Raw genomic sequence first — 26,425 nt, forward strand, 5'->3', positions numbered from 1 at the left:
GGGAGAGCATGAACCCTGGGAAACAGACATTCGGAGTGAGGATCTCCCAAGAATCCTGCCTCCGTGCCTTCATTAAATCAGGGTTCACCGTAGGAATGCTGTGGCCAGCTAGGAACAAAAGCATATCAGCAGAGATGGGAGGAAGTGGGAGGAAGTGGGAGGCTAGAGGGACGTAAATAAAAAACCAACAGAAAGAACAAAAACATACATTTAGGGAGAAACTGGAAGGGGACCGACGGGGACAGTGGCGAGGTAGGTGATGGACGGAGGCACGGTGTCCTGGTGTGGGAGGAAGGGGCGGTAAGCACGCGCCGAGGTCACGGAAACAAAGGTTAAGTTGTGCAGTGGGGATGAGGCAGGATGCCACACGGTCAGAGCGACGAGTGTACTGGAGTAGCCCAGCACAGCATCCCCAACGGTGAGAGCGTAGAGCTGGCTAGCCACATGCCCACGGTGGAAGCATAAGAAACCGAGTGAGTGGTGGGACAGCATTGGTTCAGGAAACTGCTCAGAGAGTCAGAGAGTCAGCTGCCCACCCATTGCAGTTCACAGCATAAAGACAACTTCCCGTTCTGGAGAAGCAAAAGATACACACACACACACACACACACACACACACACACACACACACACACACACACACACACACACACACACTGAGTCATACATTTGACAATTCATCCTGACATTTAAAAAAATAATAACGACCAAAGTAGACGAAGATACCACAGTTCCGACACGAAGGACCAAACGCTACCATTCTTAGTATATGTGCTGCCGAAGCGAGCACAACGCTACCATTCTTAAGTCACAGCCCTTAGTGCTTAGACAGGGAGTCAGGGGAACTTCTTCTCTTTGTTTTAGGAAAAAGGAATGGAAATATCACAGTGATTAAAAAAACATGGCAGGTTCTTAAAATAAACACTCCTGTGCCCCTATCCCAGGGCATCAACTAAGACCCCAATCCATTCCTTCGGCCCACCCCGCCCACCCACTACTCAAAGCAACAGCAAAACCCGTTCTTGCCCACAAAGGCAATGACCCCAATCACTATCCAGGCCCTGCTTTCCAGGATAGTGAGGTATTTACGCGGCACCAAAAGTGCTCCTCGCAAACCCGCAATTTTTTTCTTTCTTTTTTTTTTTTTTAAGAAAAGATACCTTCCCGTTACCCAAGGACATATTCATCTCACTGGAGTTTATCCAGCACCTCTACCGCAGCCCTAAGCTAACCTTGAGGCCCTTCATAAGTCAGCTCCAAAGACCATTCCTGTGAGAACAAAGTCACCCCTAATGGACAAGCCCTTTAGTAACTGGGGGGGAGGGGGTAGGCTCCCACTTTGGATCCCACAGCCTGACGGTGAGATCAGAGGTACCCCCATCTCCGGGTGTGCTTAGCACAGCAAATACCAGCGAAATTCCCAGGGAAGTGAAGGGCCTGGGCAGGGGCTTTAAGAGTTGTTTACAGACGCGGTACAGGGGCGTCTCTCCATCACAGCCATCATGCCAGTCATCCCCATGGATCCCAGAAGGAAGGACATGGGTACTCCCGATTTCCAGTCCTTGCAGTAAAAAATAATTTAAAGGTGTCTGATTTATAGGCTCAAGTTTACTCTGGAGATATCCATTAGAGGGTTAGTGAATCCTGCTCAAAGTGAGCTTTAAATTGACAAGATTCAGACTTGCTGCAAAGGCTATGTTAGTTAAAATGGGGTGAGAAGAGAATACCCACAAAAGGCAGTAATCCTGGTCCCTCACCCTGATACAGAGCTCAGAAAGCGAGGCGGGGAAAGAAGAGGATGGGACCCTGCAAGGCCATGGAAAAGAGACCCCTGAGGCAAAGAACTGGATTTAAGGCAGGGGACGAGAAGGAGCTGTTGGCCCCTCCCCATAAGAAGAGTTTAGGCCACAGGTCTCTGGAGCTGGAATTCAGCAGGAACTCGGGTAGCTGGTGCAAAAAAGAAAATGTCTTCGACCCCAAGGTTGGTCAGGGTCTGCATGTCATGGAGTCCTTAAGAGGTCAACATGCAACCTTCGTGGGTAAGGGTAGGGAAGAACAGCCCAGAAGGATGGGGTGAGTTCAGAGGGATGGGGTCAGTGACATTGGGTCTCTCCAACCTCAAGGGTCTATCCTGCCCTCCTCTCAGGAGTTGTCTAAGAAAGAAAGACACAGTATACCTTCCCCACAGCCCTAGTAAAGTGGTCAGAGAGGTTCTACCTCCATTTGCCTATGATCACATGACCATACAAGTCAGAAACAGCAGTAAAGACTCCTGGGTACAAGACCACACTTCCCCTTGTTCTGTGTGTGTGTGTGTGTGTGTGTGTGTGTGTGTGTGTGTGTACACCAGGAACTACAGCTGTAACACTGTAGAGCAAGACTACAAGGAGAATCCTACCTCTGGGACTATGTCACAGGTACATTGTGCCCAGAGACTTGGGGCTAAGGGTGAGGATGGGGGACAGCGTTAGCTGCTGTCCCACAGGAATTTGGCACCATGGTTCTCTGGGGTCAGAGCTGTGCCTTCAAGAGAAACCCTATCAGGGGCCACTAGAGAGCGTGGCTCTAAGAACATACGTTTATAAGTTGGAGCTCAGGAGGCAAGGGTACAATCAGGAAGGCCCTGAACACGTTTGGAAGGGGCTTCCATCCAGGGAACATTTTGGGGGGAAGAACAGGGGTTTGAGGGTAGTTATTAGGCACTGTTTCCTGCAGGGCCTGGAGTGATACAAAATTAGGGGGCAGGATGGTTCCCAGGTATTGTTAAAGCAAGGTGTTCTCTCCAGATTTCCAGATGGGGAAACTGAGGAATAGGGGAGGAGACTGGGTACAGGATAAGTTAATTCAAGTAAAAAACAAAAAAACAAAAAAAAAACAAAAAAGTCACAAAACAAAGCAAGAGCAAGAGGAAGTAGGATGGCAGAAATGTGTCAGGGCCTGAGAACCAAGCCCCTCCCACTCCGCAGGAACCCCCACATCCCTCCCTCTGGGCTGCTGCAAAGTCACACAGAGGTCTCCGACTGCAGCCGCATGACAAACTTATGTGACTTGGGATCCACAAATTCCTCGGAGAGTTTGAAGAAGGGCACCTTCTTGGTGCTCACCACCAAGCTGAAGTCCTGGCGCTTTAAGAGGAAAACAATGCCGTCCTTAAGCCCATTGGTCACCGGCTCCTCGCTCACCAATGTCCACTGCTTGGCCAGCCAACGTTCCTTGTGGTACTGGATGGTGGGTCCAGCGGCCAGATACCGCTCCAGGAAGGCCTGAGGAGGAGAAAAGATACTGTTTTGGTATCTCTTCCACCCATCCACCCTTCATCTTCTGAGACGCAGCTTTCTAAGATAGCTAGGCTGTGTCTGAGCTCATTCTGTACACATGAACTAGTTTCTTCAAATGTGAGCGCAGAAGAGAGCTGGAGAGACGCTTCACGTATACATGGGGATGCTGACATGCACCGAAGCGATACAGCTCCAGTCAGGATCAGAACTCACGCCATCCTTCGCCCAACTGTGCCCAGGGTAACCTGAACCTCATTTTTCCTTCTCTCCTCCTTCCCTTCCATACAGTTGCCATGACTAGAACCATGTAGGTCTACACTAGGAGGGAAGTGGGCTAAGCAAAGATTCAAGTGCAACACTGTGTGTGTGTGTGTGTGTGTGTGTGTGCGTGCACACACACACACACACACACACGTAACTGAAATCAAGAACTCAGCCCTGCCATACCACTGAGCTACATACACTCTCAGCCTCTCTATCACCCACTCAACAAAGAAGCCTCCGCGAGAGCCATTCTAGGGAGCAGGCAACTGGGCTGAGGAAAGCCAATAGCTAAAAGCAGAGGTAAAAGCTTCCCTTTGGGGATGAAGGGGTCAGGAAGGTAAAGCTGTAAGACTTGGATGTAGAAATCCTAGGGCCTGCTAAAAATGAGAAAACGGGCCTCTGAAATCCCCCAATAGTTCCGAAGTCGGCCCTTGCCTCCTCCTCTGCTCCACAGAGACAAAATAGATGGGATGGGGACAGGAAAAGAGATTCCCAAGAAGAGGCAAAGAACAGGAAGGAGAAAGAGCCATGAATACAAAAGATTACAAGCAAGGTCTGGGAACAGCAGGCCTGCCTACCTTGGGTGTCATGTCGTGGGTGATGCAGAACTCCAGGTGCTGAAGGATGCTCTCCATGGTGTGGTAAGGCTGCTGTTTCGTGGTGCGAAGGTACTTCTGCATGGCACGGGCCATGGATGCAAAGATGGCTTGGGCTGCTTCCCGGGGGTCCATCACCTCCCTGGGGTTCTTCTGCTCCTCTTCCTGCAGCCGCTTAATGTGCGTGAAGGCCTCCTCCACAGCCACCACCAGCCTGGGGGACAGATAGTATCTGGACCAGGTGCCCACTGCTCATCCTACCCTCTACCCACCGGCTCTGACTGCTGCAGCCAGAGTGAGATCAGGCCTCTGTGCTCTCCCAGAAGTAACAGAAGTCCATGTGGAGCCAAGTGCCCAGAGAAGGCCACAAGCAGCAAGAAACAGTCGTACTGAGTGGGATCAGGCTAGGGACTTACAGTGCATAAGCCTAGCATCAAATCCAGAATGGCACTCAGGAACTAAGCTGCAGAAGGGCCGAGTATCCCATGAGACCTAGGAAAAGGCTCCACACTACACTACACTGTGTGAAAAATGAATACATGTGACTAAAGGGAAAGGGCGTTAGTAGAAGTGGTGGCAGTAGCGTGTTATTTATGTGGGTGGGGGCGTGCACACGCCTTCTATGTGGCTTAGAGGAGTCCGTTCTCCCTTTCCAACATATCGGTTCATTCTGGGGATTTGAACTTGGGTCATCAGGTTTGGCAGGGTGCCAAGGCATTTCTATTCAGTCGCAATAGCACAGGGGTGCTGACACCTGACTCAGGTGGAAGGATATACACAGATCAGGCTGGTCTACATAGGAAGTTCCAGGCCAGCCAGGGCTAACACTAAGACCCTGTCTTCTCCCCACACCACCCCAAAAAATCCAAGTATAACGGCTCGTTCTTTTAATCCCAACAGTAGGGACGCAGAGGCAGGCACGTCCCCAGGACCTGGAACCCAGCCAGCTTAGTCTAGCCTACTTGATGAGCTCCAGAGCACTAAAGATACCATCTCAAAAAGCAAAATGGAGGACACCTGAGGGACAACAGCTGAGGTGTTATATCCTATTGGGCCAATATATCCTACTGGGCCTGAAAACCAGTCTTCTCTGTAGGTGGCAAAAGTCAGACAGAGCCGGCTCCTGTTAGAACAAGCCAACTACCATGCTGAAAACTATGGGGGGTGCACGGCAGCAAGTGATTCCATCAAAAGCCAGGGAGCCTGGAAGAGCAGCCCAGGCTCACGTGAGAGGCGCACAGATTTTAGCCTTCAAGGTCCAGGCAGGCGATCCGGCAAGCCTGAACCCGACCCACGGAACAGAGCAATAATAAACGTGCTGCCGAGTCTGTGGTCATCAGTCACGGAAGCACTGGGAAATGAATATATAAACCCTGTATCTTCACTGTTCTCTTTCCAGCAGGGACCGGGGGCCTCCTGGACTTCCTCGCCCCAGTACATCCCACATGGACCACTCTATTGGCTTTTTCCCTCCCTCACGCGTCCCCCCGCCTCACGCTGGGCGCACACAGCCAGCACCCACCTGGCCCTGCGCTTGCGCACTCTGCGCTCATGTTCGGCTTCCTCGTAGTAGTACTCATTGTGGCTGTTGTCGCGCCTCCGTGCCGCTGCCGCAATCACGGCCCTTGACTGGCCCGTGGAGTTATTGGTGCTGTTTTCTGCACGAGACCAGGATAGAGGACATGGTCAGGAAGAGTGTAGCCTCTGCACTCTGGAAACATGGCCTGACGCAGCCAGAGGATGTGTCCCCACCACCCAGCACTGCCTCCCCATCCCAGCCCTCCTGGCCACCTCTGGGAGAAACTGCAGGAAAGCAACCAGAAAGGCATCGATAGGGAAGGAGTCCTGCGTATACACATGCCTCCTGAGGCAGGAGGTTTTGCAGCTCGGGGCCAAAGGGTAGAGACCGGGGCTATGAGCAGACACATGAGCTAAACCAGGGGATACGCCGTAGTATAAAAAGGATAGCAGCTAAGACCAGCTACCTGGTCAAGGGGAATGACAGAACAGAGAGGGCTGGGACACAGGCCAGAGAAAGGAAAAGGCAAGGGAAGTAGCTTGGAGTCCTGCTTAGGAAGAGGCCGGGAGGGGTGGAGGAGCAGGGCCGCTCACCCTCTCCGAGAGAATACACCTTGAAGCCAGACACTTTCTTGGCCAGGACGGACTTGGGCAGGTTGAGGAGGGCGGGGTTGTAGACAGGGAAGTCATGGTAATACTTCTCCAGGATCCACACTGCCACTCGCTGGATGCTGTTGGGGAGACCGCAGGAGGGGGAGGGAGAAGGGACAGACAAGGGGCGCAGGGGAAGGGACACATCAGGGCAGGTCGGCAGGGCTGGAGAGGACACACGACAGGGACAAGCTGCTTCCAGGAAGCCTGGCTCAAGCCTGAGGTCTATACTTACCAGGCCCCTCACCCTTCCCAAGGCTGGGTCTGCTACTCAGTTCCTGCCATGCTGAAGCCAGGGGGTCAATAACCCCCAGTCAAAGGGCTCCTCATCCCCCTCCAACACTCTCCCAAGGTTTCTGACAGGACCCCAGGAGGTACACTGACGCTCTGCATAACTTGGGGACATGGAGGGGACCATCCTGCCCGCAAGCCTAGTGGGAGCTGACTTTCTAGCTCTCCCTCCAGCAGTTCATCCTCTGGCTAGCTCCTCTCAGGAACTTTTACTGACTACTCAGAAAAAAAAAAAAAATCGTGCCTCAAGAAAAGGCTCGAAACCTTCTGTTTATACCTCTGACCTATCTTCCTCTTGGCCCATCCTCCTCTGAGAGTCCTGATTTTGAATTGCCTATCACTGCCAGTTCACAACTCCCACTGACATCTTACCCACAATCCTACATATAACCTTGTTTGTTGTTAGGTTGAAATTGCCACTGAGCTCTTACTGTGTGCAAATTCCCTTCCGCCCAGCCCCCTCTACGTCATCACTTATTGCCCTGCCCCGCTCCCATCGCACCCTCTCCCCTCCCATCCCCCACCCCACCCCCCACCCCCCACCCCCGGCCAAACCTTTTCGGGTCTCATCTTTGTCCTACGCAAGTCCCACTTTACTGCCGCGCACCCATACCTGAGGTGGCCGACATTATAGAAGCGGCTCGCTCCATCTGTGGATCGCACGACCTTGAGCGTGAACTGGGGCTGAAGCTGACGCAGCTCCAGCAGAACTACGGCCAGATAGTGCACGAAGAGTAAAGCATCCACTAGCGAAACGGCAAACTGAACCACGCCCTGGTAGCTGCGCTCCCGGGCGTCCAAGATGCGCACGCCGTAGAAGAGCCAGTAGGAGATAACGAGCAGGAAGACAAGCACCATGAGCAGAGCTCGTAACACGAAGACTCGGGGCAGTGAAGCCTTGGGCCGCCGGAAGAACAGAGCCCAGCTGCCCAGCAGCAGGATGAGCAGCTTGAAGGCCACGGAGATGAAGAGGCCCTCACAGGCGGTCCCACACGGCTCCAGCTCCTCCCGCCACAGCAGTGGAGGCAGCAACAGGAAAGCCAGCGGGGTGAGAAAAGAGAGCAGCGCCAAAATGGCCCCTACCGCCACGCCCAGGTGGCGGGAACAATCCAACGGGACACTGTCCTCCATGTCCTTGGCGATGCGCGTGAGGTCATCATGGGAGATACTGTGCTCAGAAGTGCCTGTGACCACCGTTGTTGTTTCTCCCCAGTTGTCATCCTACAATCAGGGAGGGGACGGAGAGGAGAAGACAGGCAGAGAAGACAGAGGTGCACGTGGGAAAGGGGACGGAGAGAAAGAAATCAACACATAATACAATCAGAAGTCACTGAGCTTTACTGTGTGCCTGTCTTGTCGCTGCAGAAATTGCCATCTAAAAACCCAAGTCCCCGGGGAGCTGCACTGAGGTCAAGGGGTAAGATACAGCAGGTGCAGCGAGGACCCTCGGCGATGACCCTTGAAGCAGAGCACGGGGCAACTGCCAAGGGAGCTTCTCGGGCAGTGACAGTGACCCAAGGGTAGGCCTGCCAGGCAAAACAGACAGTTTCCAGAGAGTGACGGGACCCGAGCTGACCCCACCCCCAGCAGTGGGTGACATGTAAAAAGCTCATCTGAATTTGTGGTTCTTAACCCCAGCTGTGCACAGTAGACTTACCCAGGGAGCTTGGAAAACATACCAATTATGCAAAGTGAGATCTGCTTGTCAACCTTTTTTTTTAAAAAAGCTCCCGAGATGATTATAATGTTCAGTCGAGATTGGGAACTCTGAACTGAACGATCTCTAGGGGCTGCCAGTCAGAATGCACTCTTCCGACCAGCCGACCAGCCGTGTGGAAATCACCTGAGAGCATGTGAGAAAGACCAACCCACAAGCCCATCTCCTATTTACTAAGCCACGATCTGCACTTAAATAAGATGCCCATGAACTGCTCCAACATTCACGTTCTAGATGGGCTCTCCTAAGCTTCTTCCGGCTTTTGCAGAAGTCTATGGTTTCAGCAAAAGCCAGAGAGAGATATTCAGGGCAGAGATTCCTGAACCAAGGCACCCTGAAGAGAGAGCTGGGGGATCCACGTGCAGAAAAGAAAAAGGAGAGTGGCTAGGACGGGGAAGTCAAAGTCACTTGGGCAGGCCATGTCGCAATGCCAGGAGCAGACATCTATTCCAGCCAAGTGAGGTGATGTGTGACTGTGATCACAGAACACAGGAGGCTGAAGCAGGAAGACTGCATGGGCGATCAAACTTAGCCTGGGCCACAGATCAAGACAGTCTTAAAAAGGAAAAAAAAAAAAAAAAATCAAGGAGCAGTGGTATATCCCTGTAATCCTAGCATTTGGGAGGTGAAGAAAGGTCAAAGGTTCAAAGCCATCCTCAGTTACATTAGAAAATCAAGGCTAGCTGGAGCTACATGAGACCTTGTCTTTTTAAAAAGAAAAAAAATCATCTATGCTCCAACCATGAGGAGCTACCGTTCTTGTTAAGGGAGAAGAGGGGTCAGGAAGATGAGTGAATGATCTAAATAGAGTATGGGACACACACTGCAGACTCGGGGTCATCGAGGGTCTCTATAAAGCCAGCTCTGCGTGGTGACCATCTGAATAACCATGGTACAGGCTCCGCGGACATAAGCACGGACAGATGTGCTCCCAGGTGCTCTTCAGAGTGTGGTCCGCTCAAAGCTGTCTCTCTGCAGTGGCTAGAGAGCATCCTACAGAGACGTCCCAAGACCACAAGGACTTTCAGGACCCACAGTTCACTTCCAGCCTGGACGTATGGGGTCCTACCCTAAAGCCCAGGGGATACAAGCTACAGAAATGAGCTACACGGTGCAGGACAGGAGGCAGCCTGGAAGGGCCAGCGGCTAGAGAGCTGAGGAATCTCCTCTCCCAAGGATGGGAAAAGAATCTTGATCTGAATATAGAAGGCAGAAGAGCTGAGCACTGTCAGCTGCGGGACTGGAACCACACCCTCACCCAGTGACCCCAGATACACTGCCTACCATCTCAAAGATCAAGGCAGGGAACCCCACCCAACAGGAGGTGAGCTTAATCATACCCCAATGCCACTTCAAAAATCCATGAGGCCTGATAGTACAGAAAGGAAAGAGTTCCCAATGTCAGACAGACCCCTGACCCCCAGAAACAAGAAGCTACTAAGATACTCCCAAGAAGAACAGGAATAAGACTTGGGCAATCTCAGTGTCACCGCAAATCCTGTCCCTCCTTAATTCCAGGACTGTGTCTTGCCTATTGTCCTCTCTATCCAGGGAGTACAACGGACCAGAAGTTAGGACAGAAACAACCACTCACTCTGTCCTAGAGAATTCTTTTCCAAGGTGCCCCCTCTAACTTGCCCTCTTCTGTCTCTCCTAGCTCGACTGACTTCTCCAATCTCTTTTCCCTAGGAGCTAGGTGATGCTGTTCCACAAGCTAACAGCAGAGGGCGTACAACTGAGACCCGAGGGGAACCTGGGGCCTACCTATCACCACCTCTGCCCTCCTACTCCAGCCTGCACCAACCTGACTGGCTGACAGGAGCTTCGGAGGAGCAGGGACATTTCTCCTTACTCAGCTAAACCACCTCTGCCTCTGGAGATCAGGTAGAAACTAGTACCTACAAAAGAGTTTCCACTAACATCTAAATTCCCCGAATTCCCTGCAACAAGATCTCACCTTGGAACATGAGACAAAGGGACAGGCACAGTAGCGCACCTGTAATCCCCTTATTTGAGACTCAGAGACAGGAGGACTCTGTTTTTAAAATCAGTCTGGGGGCCAGGCATAGTGGCCAACACCTTTAAATCCAGCACTCGGGAAGCAGGAACAGGCAGAGCTCTGTGAGTTCAATGATATCTAGGGCTACACTGTGAGACCTTGTCTCCATCAAAAAGGTAGATAAGGTGATCCTGTCTCAAAAATAAACAAAAAGATACTGTTCTTGATCTTGGGTGTGTCCTATCTATCTATCTATCTATCTATCCATCCATCCATCATCTACACTTGCCCAGGAGACTCCACCTGCCCCAGATGATCAGAAAATGTCTGACCTAAACCACTTTATCCCCAATGCTCACCCGCTCATCCCCCCTCGTGGACTCATTGTCCAGCAGGGGCTCTCCCGGAGCCTGGATCGTCACTGATTTATCTCCACGACTCCCATCCCGGCTCTTAGAGCGGTGTCGGTCCCGGCGGTCCCTGCAACAGGAAGCCAGAGAAACAGAAGCAAAGGTCAAGAAGGGATTCAAAGTTCCTTCAGTAGCCCCTATCCCTCCACCTCAGCACAGACCACCTCTCCAGCCAGATCCACCCCAGCTGTACCCACCTGTGCTTTCTGGAGCTGCGGGAGTGGCCCGACTTGTAGGAATAGCCCGAGTACTGGGACTCGGTGTCCATGGCGTCTGAACGCCGTGCCTTGTAGCGCTCCAGGGCCGCGGGCTGGGGCCTCTTGGGGGGCCCCACAGCCACCTCCTTCAGCACAGGCTTCTTCAGGCCAAGAGGCACCTTTAGGAAGTCAACTGTCACCCTGAGGGACTCTATTTTGCTGGACGAGTGGGCTTATCTCGGAGAAATTCAAGCGACAGCTCCCTGAGAAGATAAAGTAACTGCTCAGAGCGTAGCTCAGGCTTCCCATAGGTCAGGACACGAGGGGAAAAACATCTCCGAACGCCACCAGAATCTCAGGTGAGCCCAGCCACTCCGTGAGAATACCTCATTCCTGGTCCCTGTTCTGCCCAATAGGTTCAGCCCCTCCGGCTTTGTCAGCTAGAAAGACCCTCCACCCACAGTATTCCAGGCTGGGAAAGATGCTAGCACAGGCTCCAAGGGCAACAAGGACACCCAGAATAAAACAACTTGGGTGCCCCACTGGGAAGAATCAAAACACTGCTTTCCTGTTCTCAGTCAGGAAGACAGACTCAGACACACATGTGTGTGCACAAGCTTGTGAGCACAATCTCTCTCTCTCTCTCTCTCTCTCTCTCTCTCTCTCGACGGGTGAATGGAGGTAGAGAGTGGCAGCATGGCAGAGTAAAAAACACAAAGAGGCATCTTCCAAAAACCCCTGGGCAAGCATGACAGAAAGACCGAAGCCTATCTCTACTCAGGGCTGCCCGGCAGCTTCCATCTATACAGCGTGGTTTTTCAAGAGCCACCCATCAATTAGCCTTCGGAGCCCAGCCCCAACTCTCACAGATGCCCCAGCTACTCTAGCGACCAAGGTCATCTTCTCTGATGCTGGCAACACTAACTCAAGTGGTCCCCATGCCTGAGCACCTCCTGTCTCCACTCTCTGATCAAACAAATCTCTCTAACTCCCGTACACTGAACCATATCCTTTGCTACGTCCTGGATATTGTGGTGTAACTGAGTATAAGGTCGGGGGGAGGGGGGATGCACACTAACAGCCAAGCCAATAAATACAAGCAGCCACTTCGGTGGGAGGGAAGGAAAAGAACACGAGGTTACCCAGCAACGGACAAATGTATCGGGGATTGAAGCCTGTATACTAAGCAAGCACCCTACCTCTGAGCTAACTACATCCCCAGCCCTGTGGAGATACAACTGAATGCCTAGAAACTTGGGAAAAATGACACCTCACCATGCCCAAGAAAGGAAGAAAGAAACCCAAGAAAGGGAGGGAATGACACACCATGGAAGGCAGAGTCGAGAAATGGTTCCATGCAGTTAAGAAACAACAAGCCACGGCTGGAGAGATGGCTCAGTGGATAAGAGCACTGACTGCTCTTCCAGAGGTCCTGAGTTCAAATCCCAGCAACCACACGGTGGCTCACAACTATCCGTAATGGAATCTGATGCCCTCTTCTGGTGTGTCTGAAGCCAGCTACAGTGTACTCATATATAATAAATAAATAAATCTTTAAAAAGAAAAAAAAAAGAAACAACAAGCCACACAGCTCAGAATGGGAGGATATCAGAAGCTGTAGGAGCCACGCAGAGAGTTCCGGTTTTATTTGCAGGTTATCAGGAAGCCTATTGAACTGTGCCGATTTTCTTTGGAAAGAAGAAAAAGCAGAAACTGATCGATCAGTTTCCCACCACAGCAGGAGGACTTGGCCACTAAAACCAAGGAAGACATAAGAAATGGAGTTGCAGAACCAACTAGACCTCATGGGAGATGGGGGGTGGGAGGAAGGCACACCAAAAACACCCAGTCAAGCACACAAAATAAGTAAGTAAAATGTAATTTAAATAATAAAAATAAAAACAAATAAAAAAATAAACCTACCCTGAGCAAGGGAGGAAAAGACGCTGAGCTCTGGGAAGGCAGAGAATTAAAAGAAGCAAGTTTGGGAGGACAGCGTTTATGCGGGAGCATGTGCGGGGAGGAAGAGCAAGCTTGCGGGAAAGGGCTGAGTACGCCGCTGAGAGTACGCTGTTCCCCACGCACAAAGCTCACGGCAGTTTTGTGAGAAATGGGCAGTTGCGCATCCAAGGAGCTGGAGTTTGAGCGGAAGGTACGGTCAACATGCAGAGATGCTGCACTGAGCTCAGGAGAAGGGACGCAAGATCTCCAAACTGCACGTATCCAGGAGGACAAGAAGAGCAAGCAGAGAGACTGAGAAGGAAGCCAAGGGGCCAGTAGAGCGAAGTCTCAAGACAGCCAATAAGACAAGTGGAGTTTCCGAAAGGAATAAACACAGCCGGGTCCAACCCTGCTGGGAAGTTCCGGATGTTAACGCACTGAAACAAACTTGCTTTGTGGTGATACCTCTTCTCCAACGACTTTCCATCCCTCGGACTTGGGGGGGAGGGGGATGGGCAGAAGGGGTGATACATAATTGTATCCATCTCCCCTCCAGTGGGTAGCAGTAACTGATACCCACCGAGTAAACGAATACGCCCATCTAACTGAGTGCCATTGCCGGGAGATAAGAATCGATGTGAAATCTACTCATCTCTCCTCCTGACAGAGTTATGTGGAGACAATCCGGGAGCCAGTGATTTCGATATCCCCCACATCAAAGCCCCACGTGATACACACATGCTTCCGGGACAGATATACTCCAACAAACCTGAACCTCTCTAAAACAAGGCCACAAACAGGGCCCAGCCCGTGCTCACCCCTCTGTCTACAAATTACATGTTGGGCTTCCTCTACCCTTCCCCCGGAGAACCCACTCTACTGGTTCACTCCTGCTCCGAACGGTTATGACCTTACAGCTGTGCCACTTTTGATGTGGTTCCCACCTGGTCCTTCTAGCCCTGCCCGTAAAGACTGAGCTTTGCCAGGAGGTAAAGACCAACGGATCACGGAAGGGATGATGAAGTAAAAGGACATAGAAGGGATACGGATGAGACCCAGACACTGGAACCCACTCCTTCCTCGTCTTCACCCCAAATACCTGCACCCCATCTCAGAGTCAACAGCAAAAGGAGACTGAGATTTACACAAAGAGAAGGTTTAAAACCTGGCTCTCCATGGCTGAGATTCGCGACTGTGGGCAAGCTACTAACCCTCCCCGTGCTTATGGGCTGGTGGGCCTTTTGGTGAAACAAGAGGTGGGGGAAGATACCCCCTTCATGGGATAGCTGCAAGAAACACCGGGATGAAAGAAACGCTTTCACAGACTGTGTAGCTACTGATAGTTAAGCAATTAATAAGCTCTCAAACTCCAGTCCCCAACCACTTCCTCTGAAACTAGGGAAGGCGGCGGTATAAATAAATCGTGGGACTAAATAAAGAACTCTGGAGCGCACACACCCCAGCCTACTACTTCAAACACACCCAGAAGTGAGGTGAAGCTACTGTTTCCCCTGCAGATAAACTTCAAGCCACACAAGGTGCCAGTCATCTTTCAACTCTGTTCTGAGCTACTTAGCCTGGAGCCCCCTACTTTCCTCCCCAGCCAAAGACAGACCCCGCAGCCCTGGCACACAGAAGGCTGCCCAAAATGCAGCAAAACATGCTCCTCCCTCAGCCACCGAACAGAGGGGTCCCAAAGGACCACAACTTCTGAAGCCTTTGTCTGCTGTCCCTCTGGGTACCCAAGGGAGCTAATCCCAGCATTGGGAAGGGATGAAAAGCAGGTAAAGAGATGGACAGAAGTTCCCCTTTCTGAATCAGTCTCAAGAATCAGGTTTGGAGGGTCTCTCGGGTGGGCAGAGTTCCCAGGAAACAAAGTGGAGGAGGGGATCAGTGGATGAGATCAACAAGTAGAAATGTCAGAGCGGTGAGGAGACAGAAGTCTGGACTTGGCACAGGGCTGAGCTGCGCCCAGCTGAGGGGCAGAGGCTGTAAAAAGCCAATGTGCCCCACTGTTTTTCAACTCGCCCCCCACTCCTCAAGACACAAACACAGGCACTGAGTCCCCTGCTCAAACCAGCCATGGATTATCTGGGGTTAAAAGGAGGCCAAAGAGAAAGGGGGGAGCAGAGAGAGCCCCACACAAAAAGGAGACCCTTCTCCCCTCCAAAGGCCTTTCAGAACTAAAATTAATGGAATGTGTCTCAGTGACATCCCAAGGGAATTGGGAGGAGGGCTGAGGGGAATGTGGGGGCTTTTGTCCCGGCTGCCCAGCTTCTCCCACATTGATCACCATAGCAACCAAAGCCCCCTGTTGCCTAGGTGATGGCAGCCAGGTCCTGGAACCCATACCCAGCATCCAAAGCGAGAAAGGTTATAGAGGTGGGAGAATGGGACAGAGGGGGAGAGAATGGGGTTTCTCCTCTGGCAGCCCCAGCTTTTGTCTGCGCTTGGGATCGGGTTTCTTCATGGAAACAATTGGAGGCCTCAAGAAAATATAAACCGAAAACCTGGCAAGAGGCAGAGACAGCAAGGCCCTGGGGTGCAGGGTACATGGGTAGGTAGGGGTGCAGGGTAAACACAGACCAGGACCAACTGACTCTTCCTCAGCTGAGTGGACAGTCAAGTGCTCTGTGTGTGTGTGTGTGTGTGTGTGTGTGTGTGTGTGTATGTTTGTGTGTGTTGTGCCCATGTGCATGTGTGTGTGTGTGTGTGTGTGTGTGTGTGTGTGGTGCCCATGTGAATGTGTGCTTCTGTGCATGTGTGTGTATGTGTGTGTGAATGTGAATGTGTGTGTGCGTGTGCATGCACGTGTGCATGCATGCACATGTTTGTGTGAATATGTGTGTGTTTGTGTGTATGTGTAAGTGTGTGTGTGTACGTGTGTGTATATATGTGCATGTACGTGTGGTGTGTGTGTGTGTGTGTGTGTGTGTGTGTGTGTGTGTGTGTGCGTGTGTGTGTGTGTGTGGTCACTGTGTCCTTTTGCCACTGCTCTAGGCCTGAAGTACAGTTCAGGTCCTCAGACCAGGGATGGAGGCATGAGGAAGAACAGAATGAGGGTATCTAAGAAAAAGCAGAAGCCAGGGGAGAGAGGGAAGGGAGGAGTGAATCACAAGTGCACACCTCAAAAGAGGCTAACCCTTCTTCTCCACCAATGTGTGACAGGGCTGGAAGTAGGCCTGTGAGGTGCAAGTACCTGGCCAGAAAGAAGATGAGCCTGGGAAAGTGGAAAAGAAGCTAAAAGTTCTGCTCTGACTGGGGTCTGTCTCTGGTAGGCCCCATTTCCCCTTCTCAGCTGGGGATGAGGAAGGGTAGTCCTGCCTGGACAGTTACTCCTTCGGAGCTCTCCGGAGGAGGCGTTCATCTGTTACCACCTCTCTGATTCCTACACAAGAATCGGGGTCTTAACCGAATCTGGCTTGGCCGCCCTTCTGCACCATGACCCATGGTAGGTAAATGACTCCCAAGTTGCACCCTCAAGCAGGGAGGGCCTACTTTGGGGGTAGGGGTAACTTAACTATCTGCCCAGAACAAAGGTTCAAAGGTTTGCGGACACCATGCTATCCTCAGAGTTTCAAAGATGAGTCCAAACAGGTGGCCCTGTCAGGCAATAACAGAGACTCTCAAGGCTTTCGATCTGAGTTAAAATACAGACACCTAACTTGGAGCTCTCTGCTTCTGCCCTCTCTCTCCCTCACTGGGGGACAGTGCACTGACCCACCCAGTTCTCAGCAGATGCAATCACTAGCGGAATGGTGACTCAGCCATAAAACCAATCAAGTTTTACAGATAATAAAGTAAGGCCCAGAAGGGCAGTAAATGGCTGGTCAGTGGTCACTACTTCCACCACAGCTCATTCTAGCCTCTCTCTGGTGGGAAAACCTTGCTAGCACTTGGGTTGGAGGGGATCTCCTAAAGGGTAAGCAGATTCTGCAAGCCTCCCTCTGGCTCTGGTTCTTTTATCAGACAACACTATAAGATGCTGAGGAGAGGGGAAGACTTGATGATTCCTGCCCGGCGCCTTCCCCCAGTGACACAGGGTCAGAGGCCAGGCAGCAGGCAGTCCTAAGCCCAATACCAAAGGATCCACCTGCAGAATGGACAGTTTCTGTACCCAACCTGTCACCGCTCCAAAGAACTTTCACACTCCATTCGTCTCCATCCAGCCTTGGACACGGACGAGCCTCCACCCCAAGACGCTCACACTAGATCCTTCCTATCAGAGAAAGAATCAAGGTATAGAATGAACAAGGACCACAACCACCCTAATCCTTAACATGGGCTCCCGGACTCACTCATATACCCCCAGAAAAACCCAGTGACTCTTGTGAGAGCGAAGAAGGCAGGATCTCAGGGAGCCCAGTGGGAAGGCTGCAGGACTAGGTGCCCAGGAGCTGGCACCAGCAGCCCCACCCCCGTACTGCTAACCAAGCACTCTCCTAGGAGGGCCAGACATGAGCTCACCATCCTCACAGCCCCAGGGTTGGGGCAGGATCCTTCTCCTAGCAGGGGAGGGGCAGAGTAGCAGGGAAGAGTCCACAGATAGGCTCCTGCCAGGGCACCTGATACTGACTGAGAAAGAGCTAGAGAGCAGAGCCCCACCCCTTCCCACCTTCTGTAACTTCCCTCATGTAAAGCAGGTAGTGGAGAGGGTACCCTCCACATCCAGACACTGAAACACACACACACACACACACACACACACACACACACACACACACGCACACGCATGCGCACACACACCCTAGTTCCCCTTCTGAAACCTGGAATGGTTCCTGCCTGCCTCACCCAGCTCCACCCACCCTGGCCAGGCAGGTTCTGTAGAGACCTGTTCTCTCTCTGGCACCCCTACCCCCATGCAGCTCTCGATTCCCTGCCCCCAAATCCAGCACTCACACATATGCTCACAAACACAAGCACACCCACCCCACAGCATCCCATCCCCTAGTTTCCCATCCCTGAGACCAATCCCTGGTCAATCATGGGCAGGATGTTGAGGGATGAATATTCCCTTTGGCATCTTTCCCAGGCTGAGGCTATAGGGAGAGAGAGAGGACACAGAGGCAACCAGGACTGAAATGCCAGGATGCTCTATTTAATTTCCCCCACCCACAGGGGTTTGAGCTGCTGTCTCCCAGGCTGTGGCAGAGGGGGCCCCTCCCCCACGTACCAGGTGAGGTGTGGAAGGACTAAGCCGGAAGATAGGAGAAGGGCAATAGGAAGTACGTGAGCTGTGCTGACTGACCCACAGGCCTACTTCCTACACACCCAGTCCAACAAAATGCCACCCTGTCTTTCAGTCCTAAGTAGGCCTCAACTGTCCCTGGACCTAAGAGACCTCAAAGTCTGCTCGCCCATTCCTTGCCTCAAGGCAGGAAGTTATTTAGGAAGGGGAAGTCAGCCAGCCTCAGGCTGCCAATGTGGACCAGGAGAGCTGAGACTTGGGGAAAGAGTGTGTGGAAGGAAGACATATGGGACATTGTGGGTGAAGGCAGGATTGTATGGGGAAGCAGTAGAGTGAGCCTCAAGGTGTGAGACCAGTGTGTGGGGTGTGTGTGTGTGTGTGTGTGTGTGTGTGTGTGTGTGTGTGTGTGTTGGGGGGGGGGAGGGCTGGGTTTCTCCATAAAACCTCCTCCACCTACCTCAGCCCAGGGCCACTCATATCGAGGAACACAGAGAGGGCCAAGAGAGTTGCAATCAGCCTCCACCCTCCTGACAACACCCGCCTCCCTCACCCGAGCTTCTCACTCTTTCTGAAGATTAGCAACTCCCCCATCCTTCCAGGCGCCACTTCCATTCCTGGAGTAGAGCAGGTGACAAGATACGTGTTTCTGTTCACACTTGGCTGGTCTTTGAGTTACCACATCAGACCTCGGGCTCAGCGCCTGTTTCTGTCTGACCTCCTCCCTCACCCTAAAAAGCCAGATCCCACATTTGCAAACCTCTGTCCAGGTTGGGAATTGCCAGGCGCTGGCAAGAGTAGAACTTGAAGTCCTACAGTTATGACTGGGAGAAAAACCACACGACTGCAGGTCCCTCTCCACAACAGTGATGGCCGGGTCCCTCTCCACAAAGACTCCCCGAGTTAGGGTGGTGAGCTTAAGTCTCTGCTGAGTGAGGCTCCTACTCCACCCAGGAAGGAAGAACTTCAGCTCCCACAGGAGCCCTGCAGTGGCTTAGACACGAGGAGCTCCTCCACAAGAACGCACGGGTTCTCATCCTTAGAGGTCTCTCCCCGTCAGGCTATATAGACTTGTGTCAGCTTTCCGAGGGGGACGAGGGATTAGCCACATTCGAGATTAAAGCCAACACTGAGCAATCAGAACAGGGATGGCATCATGGAAAGACAAAGGGACTTTGGGAAAAGGAAGCCCAAAGAGCAAAGAAATCACAGAGAGCAAGAACAGCAGTAAGGAGCTACACCACCTCTGAAGACTTTCTTGCCTTCTCTAAGCTTGTTTTCCTGTCTGTAAAATGGGAACAATAATGTATCCAGTAAATCGCAGAAGCTGAAACACAGAAAGCACTCAATGAGGCACAGGCGGGATGGCCACAGGCCTCTGTGATCCCAGCACTTGAGAGGCAGAGACAAGCAGATCTCTGAGTGTGAGGCCAATCTGGTCTGCAAAGGAAGTTTCAGGCCAGTCAGGGCCACACAGTGAGACCCTGCCTCAAAAAACAAAAACAAAAGAGAAAGGAAGGAAGGAAGGAAGGGAAGGAAGGAAGGAAAAAGTATTGAGGTAAATAGACAAATAGATGGATAGGTTAAACACTGATGCTCAGGGCCAGAGAGATGGCTCAGCGGTTAACAGCACTGGCTGCTCTTTCAAGAGGACACAAGTTCAATACCCAGCACCCACATGGCAGCTCATAACTCCCTGCAACTCTTGTTCCAGGGAAACTAACACCCTCTCACAGACATACATGCAGGCCAAACACCAATGGACATAAGAAATACAAACTAATAAACTGTTTTGTAAAACCGATGGTACAGTGTGGGTCTCCCAGCGTTTAGGTACTGTGCAGCCAAGCCTTCCGCTTCCTTTCCTTCTTGTCTCATTATGAAAAGTAGATTCCTCTCACAAGGAAGAACCATCTTTGGATGCAGAGATGGCCCCTCCCCAACAGGGGCGTGGGCCAGGAACTAATCGAAGACAGATTCATCCCCTGTCTCAGGGACTCTTTGATCCCCCAGCTTCTCTCTCTCCTCCTCCCTCTTCCTCAGTGAGGTCAGGCCTAGGACCCAATGGCTTCCCACTCTTTTCCAGTCTCTCATCCTAGCTATTCATCGATGGGCAGGGAAGGAGGCTCCAAGCCTCCTACCCCACCCCAGCCCCCAGACACTGCCCCTCTCCCCTCTCAGGGCCCCACCCTGATTACCAGGATAACTCCAGCACTGCGGATTCCAAGCTTGCTTTTCCCAAACCCACCCCCAGCTGTCTTGTCTGTAATTACCAACCTTGCCAGGGGCATAAGGTTGGCACTGCAACAGCTCATTTCCAAAGGGCCCCACCGTAGAAGCCTCTGCCTCCCACTCTGCACTAAGCAGGAGGGTGGGGGAGAGAAGAGATGTGAAGGTCCTGCCTGGCACTGCAGTCCTAGCCAGATCACCACGGAGAACGCGACGAAGGGCTGTCAAAGGCCAAAGAGGATAGAGAGAGTCCATCTACACATACGCTGTCAAAGCGGACAGAGTCCGTCTGCACATCTGCTATCAAACCACATGGAGAACAGGGTTACCCACCTGTAGAGTCTGAGAGGTTTCGGGTCAACTCAGAGAGAGAGGAGGTTGATCAGAGGCAAAGCAGGAAGATGAATCGCACAGGGATCAGAGTAGAAGCACCCAGGTGGGAGCTGGCAGGAAAGAGGAGGAAAGAGTGGGTTAAAGAAAATAATAGGGGTTGGGGATTTAGCTCAGTGGTAGAGCGCTTGCCTAGGAAGCGCAAGGCCCTGGTTCGGTCCCCAGCTCAAAAAAAAAAGAACCAAAAAAAAAAAAAAAAAGAAAATAATCATCTGACAATATATCCCAGCCTCTCCTCTCCTTGATGCCTACACCTCCACCACAAAATACCACAGAACAGGAAAGGGAAGGAACGGGAAGGGAAGGGAAGGGAAGGGAAGGGAAGGGAAGGGAGGGGAAGTTGAAGGAAGGGGAAGGGAAGGGATCATTAACCTTGTTTTACAGCTAGGGAGACTGAGGCCACATCTCCACTTTGTACTTCAAGATCCAGCAGTACCCCACACCCCACAGACGCCCTCACGCATGCTCAGTCTCAACCAAACAAGCCCCTCAGCTCCCTCCCTGCCTTCCTCTCCTTTAAAAATGGTTAGGGACGGCCAGGCATCATGGAGCAGGACTTTAATACCTGCCCTCAGGAGCCAGAGAGGCAGGCAGGTCTCTACAAGTTCCAGGCCAATCTGGTCTACACAGCGATTTCCAGGCCAGCCCAAGATCAAAAGCAAAACCTTGCCTCAAAATAAATAAATAAATGGACAAATAAACAGATAAATAAATAATAAATGGGAACAGCCAAGGAATATCCGAGTAGTAGACAGTATCACTAAGCCATAAGAAGCACCACATATGCTGTGAATATATAATGTACATGCATAAGTATGTACGTGTGTACATGCGTGTGTACATACATAATACATATGACTGAGCCTTGCAAACATTCTGAGAAGAGGAAGCCAGACATAAAATGATGAAGTGTAAAGGAAAAAGCCAGAACAGGTAAACTCCATGGAGACAGAAGGTAGGTTGAGGGTAGCCAAGGGCTAAACAAGAGGGCACCGGAAACAACGGTTTAACATGTCCCCAGTTCTTTTCGGAGCTAGTGAAAATGTTCCACAACTACACAGAGATGGTCGGATCGTATTGTGTGCGCGCCAAGCCCCATTCTCTCAAAAGAAGTTCATTGCGTGTTAACTTTTAACAGTGGCCAACACATCTCCTTCAGGAACCTTGCCCAATACTGCACCTCAGAACCAAACTCTGCCGCAAAGGCCTCCAGAATACACCTCCGTACGGAACTAGGGGTTCCGGGGATCGACATGTCCAAGCGTGTTTCCCCTGTGAACAGTGTCTCTTCCCCACTCCAACCCCCGGGTTTCACACAGCGCCTGGCAGAGAGTGGACCGTGCTGAATGTGGTCTGCCAAACGACAGCACAACATACAGCCTCACTCCGCTGCCCTACTGCCCAGACCTCCATCCCTTACCTACTACATCTGTGGATCAAAATCCAAGCCACAACAGCCAGGATTTACTAAGTCAGTTCCCCTGTGCCGGACACTGAAGAACACATTCTTCCCAGGTTATTTCACTGGGTCGTCATAAACCTATGAGGTGGGACCTGTCACCAACCGCATGTACAGGTGAGGCTTCCAAAAGTTAGCCGTTTCGTCTCGGGTCACAGAACTGGGATGCAGCGAAGCTAGAAGTTCAGAGCAAACTGTCATCAAAGGAGAGAGGTCTCAGTGCAGGCTGGGGACTTAGGATTCCTTGTGGATGGGGGTCAGTGTGGGCTTGGAGGATGGTGTCTTAAAAAGCCCAGGAGGCTGAGGAATGAAGCATGAGGTCATACAGCTCTTAGCACTAAGTGAAACTCTTCCTTTGGGCCTCATAGTGTAGGAGCCAGCAAAGGAGAAAAGTAGAGTTCCTAAGCCTCAGAGGGAATGAAGGACCAGGGAAAAGGGATGGTCTTCCTCCTCAAGACCTCCAGGGAGCAGAGGAAAGACACCAGAGAAGGCAGCCCCATGAGGGAGTTCGAGAAAGTACAAAGCAGGACCCAGACAATAGAGAAGGAGGGGCCAGTGTGGCCACTGGTTCCCAGTCTGGAAGCACTCTTTGAAATGGCTCTTCCTATTGTCTGACCACAATTCCTCCTCCTTGGAGGACAACTCCTACTGGTAGGGAGCATACACTGAGCAAACAAGGTATGCAGAAAGCCTTGGACAGGGGCACCTTGCAGTCCCTGGGAAAAACCATCTGATAGGTGTCTGGTTTGAAGAAATGGAACACTGGCCAGGGGCAGCCTTTTCATAGCCTTCTCTTCCTACTCCAACGTTGTCTAAACCTCTCCCCAGGCTTTAGGATGGGTAGGGATCTCTGAGGGCTAAAGATGGAACATTCCAACTGCACACGAGACCAACATGAGAGACCAGCATTCCAGTTACAATTACCCAGGGCCCTAATGGGCATGTGCAACTCCAGCCCCTGTGTTAAAACCAGAGACTCCGCCTAACTAACCTCTGGCAGCAAGGAGGAGTTAAGAACATGCAGCTGGGAAGAAGGCTTGTGTCCCAGAGGAAATGATCCCCTCACCCCAGTCTTCCCTTCACCCCAAAAGAGAATGAACAAGGGCCAAGAGAAAAGGAGGTAGCTGCTACTTCTCAGAGAAAGAGATGTCTACTCCCGAGTCTGACTTCCAACCAATCTCACGATGGTGAATACAGACCACCCTTTCCCCACCAAGTGGACATCTGCCCTCTCCAAAGCTCAACTCCAACACACACAGACACACATTCATGCAGAAACACTCATACACACACAACTCACATTTTCATACACATGCATACACAAACACATACACATGCACACTCTCAGACACACATGCATGCACACATGCACACACACACACACACACACACACACACACACACACAAGCGCACACATGTGCGCGCGCACACAGACACTCCATCCAGAGTGTGCTTCTAATAAAGAAACTGCAGGATAAACTAATCGGACACACTTGCAGAAACTCCCAGAGAAGCACCCCAAGTCACTTTCTCCATCCTACTGCCCCCTACCAGGTCTCGTGCCTTGGTCTATGCTTCTTCTAGCCTCCAGCCCACACCCCTCATGATCCGAGAGTCAGGGCAGAGTTGGAGGGCTCTGAAGTAGCCACCTTCAAGATGGCTTTCCACAACAGCCGTGGCCTCAGAGAGAGTAACTGGGTCAGAGAGGCCAAGCATATGGCCTCAGAGGGCACTAAAGCCCAGCCTATGACAGCGAAGAAGGCCACTATTATGTCCTTGACTCCTAAATCCCAAAATTCCTTTAAGACTACAAGGCTCTTCCACCTCTCCATTCCCCACAAAACACCATCTTCCAGAAAAGTCTATCTCCCTAAATAAGCATCAACTGAGGCAACTCACTACCCCCCTCCCCCCAATGCACAATCCACACAAGGGTCTCACATATTGAAGACACTACCCTTGGACATAGGCAGGGCCATTCAAATCCTGCAGATAGCCTTCCCTGTGGGCTTTTTGCCAAGAAAATCTGCCTGCAGAGACAAGAGGTACCACCAATACACACTCAAAATACACAGGTACATATTTATCCATCAGTACAGGTTACAAGAGCACAGATTCTCTCTCTCTCTCACACACACACACACACACACACACACACCCCTTCCCACCACACATGTGCACACACAGCTACCCACATATATACCTACCACCCATTCTGCTCTTATAAACCCACCTTCTCTAATACCTGTCCACCTCTTTCCCATAAGCCCCTCTCAGCGCACACACACACACACACACACACACACACACACACACACACACACACACACACCCCTTCCCTTTAGTATACACACAAATACATACCCAAATACACAGCAGATGTGGTCAGCTCTCTCTCTCTCTCTCTCTCTCTCTCTCTCTCTCACTCTCACACACACACACACACACACACACAGAGAGAGAGAGAGAGAGAGAGAGAGAGAGAGATCTACACATTCAAACCCAGGGCCCACCTGCAGGAACACGCAGCACATCAAGGCGTATGCACACATATACACAAAAACAAAGAATCATGCATACCGATCTCCCAACCAACCCTTAAAACTCACTAATGCAGTGCTGAGGACCTTCGATGTGTAAATAGGACAAGGGACAGATATGATGTCGTTGGTTCCCCACACACACCCCGGACACACATTCACCAATATCGCTGCAAGTCCCATCCTTGGACACACACACACACACACACACACACACACACACACACACACACACACACACACACACACACACACACACACTGCTGTGCGGGGCTATCTCTCAGGGATCCACTCTATACCCTAAACACATACCTGCCCCTTCCTCCCCACACTCCAAAGGTGTGTATGCATCCCTACATACCTTCAGCTTCCAATACCTCCAGCCTCCGATCCTTCCACGGCCTCTCCCACCACCTCCAACACACGCTTCCCAATTCCCGGCTTCAATGGGTTCCCTTGGGATCGTTCAGGCGCCCGCCCCGGGGCCCCCGGCCCAGGAAAGTCCCCGGCTCTTGAGGCCTGGGCTCCGCCCCTTCCCCATGCGCCCCTTCCCCTCCCCAAAGTTGGGGTTACTCCGCTGTGCAGTGGGGGACAGACCGGAAGGGGGTTGCCTCAAGCCCCCCTTCCCCCAGAAGCCACCCTGCTTTTTCCAGGGCCGGGTGCTCCCTGGTCTTTTGCATGGTTTCCTTCTTTTTTCTGTTGCTTTCTTTCTTTCTTTTTTTTTTTTTTTTTTTTTTGCAAACTTTGCCTGCGCCCCCGCGGCCCGCCACTCACCCGCCGCTGCGAACAGCCGGGTGGACTGGGCGCACGCCCCGCTCCGCTCCGCGCCTTTGTATCCGCAGCGCACCGGGTCGTTCCGAACTCCGCGCTCCAGAACCGGCAGCGCGGGCGATGGGGGTTGACGAGGGGGGCTCTTGAGGTGGCTCACCCCGGCTCCGTCCCAGACCACTCGGCTGTTTCCCCCTCGAGGCCCCGGGGACAGGGGGCCGGGGGAACTGCAGGGCGCTCAGGCTCCCATGGCGGGACCCAGGACCAAGCAATCGGGGATCAGGAATCAGATCTGGAGCCGGCGGCGGAGGGGGAGGGGACCAGAGGGGGAGGGGACCAGAAGGGGGCAGGGGGCGGGGAGCGAGCTCCCAGGTGCCGCCTCCCGGCTGTTCCCGCAGCCGCCGCCCCTCCCGCTGCTGCGTCCATTGTCTGCGGCCCGGCTCTTCCCCGAGTCGCGGCACCCCCAGCCCTGCGCCTGGCCATGCCCTGCGCCCTCTGGATCCTGGGAATCTGCGCCTGGCTTGCAGACCTGGCCAGGAAGGTATGCTTGATGCTGCCTCGGTTCTTGGCTTTGGTCCAGCCCGCAGCCCTTCTTGGAGCTGTCTTCTTCGACCCCCGATTGCGATTCAAGACCTTTCCTCCAGGCCCTGATGCTGGCCATAGTCTCTTCTTTGGGACCACAAACTCCAGTGGAATCTGAGACGTGGGAAGATTGGTCCCCTCCGGCCTAGAGCTGCGAAAAGGGTCATCCCGATATTAATTAGTGACAAGAGACAGGCCCCTCTCCCATGTATACGGTATTTCCCTGACACCATACCCCCCGTCTTCCAAAAATAATTTAATTACTCGGTGTTCTAGCTGTGAGCGAAGACCGCCTAGTCAGACTGGGACGCTCACTCATTAACACATTTTCCTCCCCTCTGGTTTGAGTGTTGGGATTAATTACAAAGGGAATCCTGCCCTAGGGGAGAGGGGGAGGGGGAAGAGACGA

At 52.1% G+C, this 26,425-nt stretch overlaps 1 protein-coding gene across 3 annotated transcripts; it reads right to left on the bottom strand.

The window, feature by feature from the left end:
• Nucleotides 1-1,126: 1,126 nt before the first annotated feature.
• Vangl2 (VANGL planar cell polarity protein 2) lies at nt 1,127-25,729 on the bottom strand. Of its 3 annotated transcripts, none has more exons than XM_032915446.1 (9): nt 25,441-25,729; nt 20,610-20,719; nt 10,922-11,184; nt 10,674-10,794; nt 7,212-7,819; nt 6,251-6,387; nt 5,661-5,796; nt 4,121-4,352; nt 1,127-3,263 (listed from the first exon to the last, which is right to left on the bottom strand). In XM_032915446.1, exons 3-9 carry the CDS (start codon nt 10,990-10,992, stop codon nt 3,003-3,005), a joined length of 1,566 nt encoding a protein of 521 aa, XP_032771337.1. In that variant the 5' UTR covers nt 10,993-11,184; nt 20,610-20,719; nt 25,441-25,729; the 3' UTR covers nt 1,127-3,002. The 3 variants fall into 3 exon arrangements, with proteins under 3 accessions (XP_032771337.1, XP_032771338.1, XP_032771339.1); XM_032915447.1 differs by lacking the exon at nt 25,441-25,729 and adding an exon at nt 25,028-25,105; XM_032915448.1 differs by lacking the exon at nt 20,610-20,719.
• Between the last annotated feature and the right edge of the window lie 696 nt (nt 25,730-26,425).

This window comes from Rattus rattus, chromosome 10 (assembly GCF_011064425.1).
Source record: "Rattus rattus isolate New Zealand chromosome 10, Rrattus_CSIRO_v1, whole genome shotgun sequence".
Classification (NCBI taxonomy): Eukaryota; Metazoa; Chordata; class Mammalia; order Rodentia; family Muridae; genus Rattus; species Rattus rattus.

Excerpts from the sequence above, each read along its gene's own strand:
- Vangl2 (XM_032915448.1), bottom strand. The coding sequence starts at position 10,992 with ATGGACACCGAGTCCCAGTACTCGGGCTATTCCTACAAGTCGGGCCAC. Across the intron at positions 6,388-7,211 it reads TATAATGTCGGCCACCTCAG|CATCCAGCGAGTGGCAGTGT; the intron begins GTATGGGTGCGC and ends TCTCCCCAACAG. Across the intron at positions 3,264-4,120 it reads CCCACGACATGACACCCAAG|GCCTTCCTGGAGCGGTATCT; the intron begins GTAGGCAGGCCT and ends TCTCCTCCTCAG.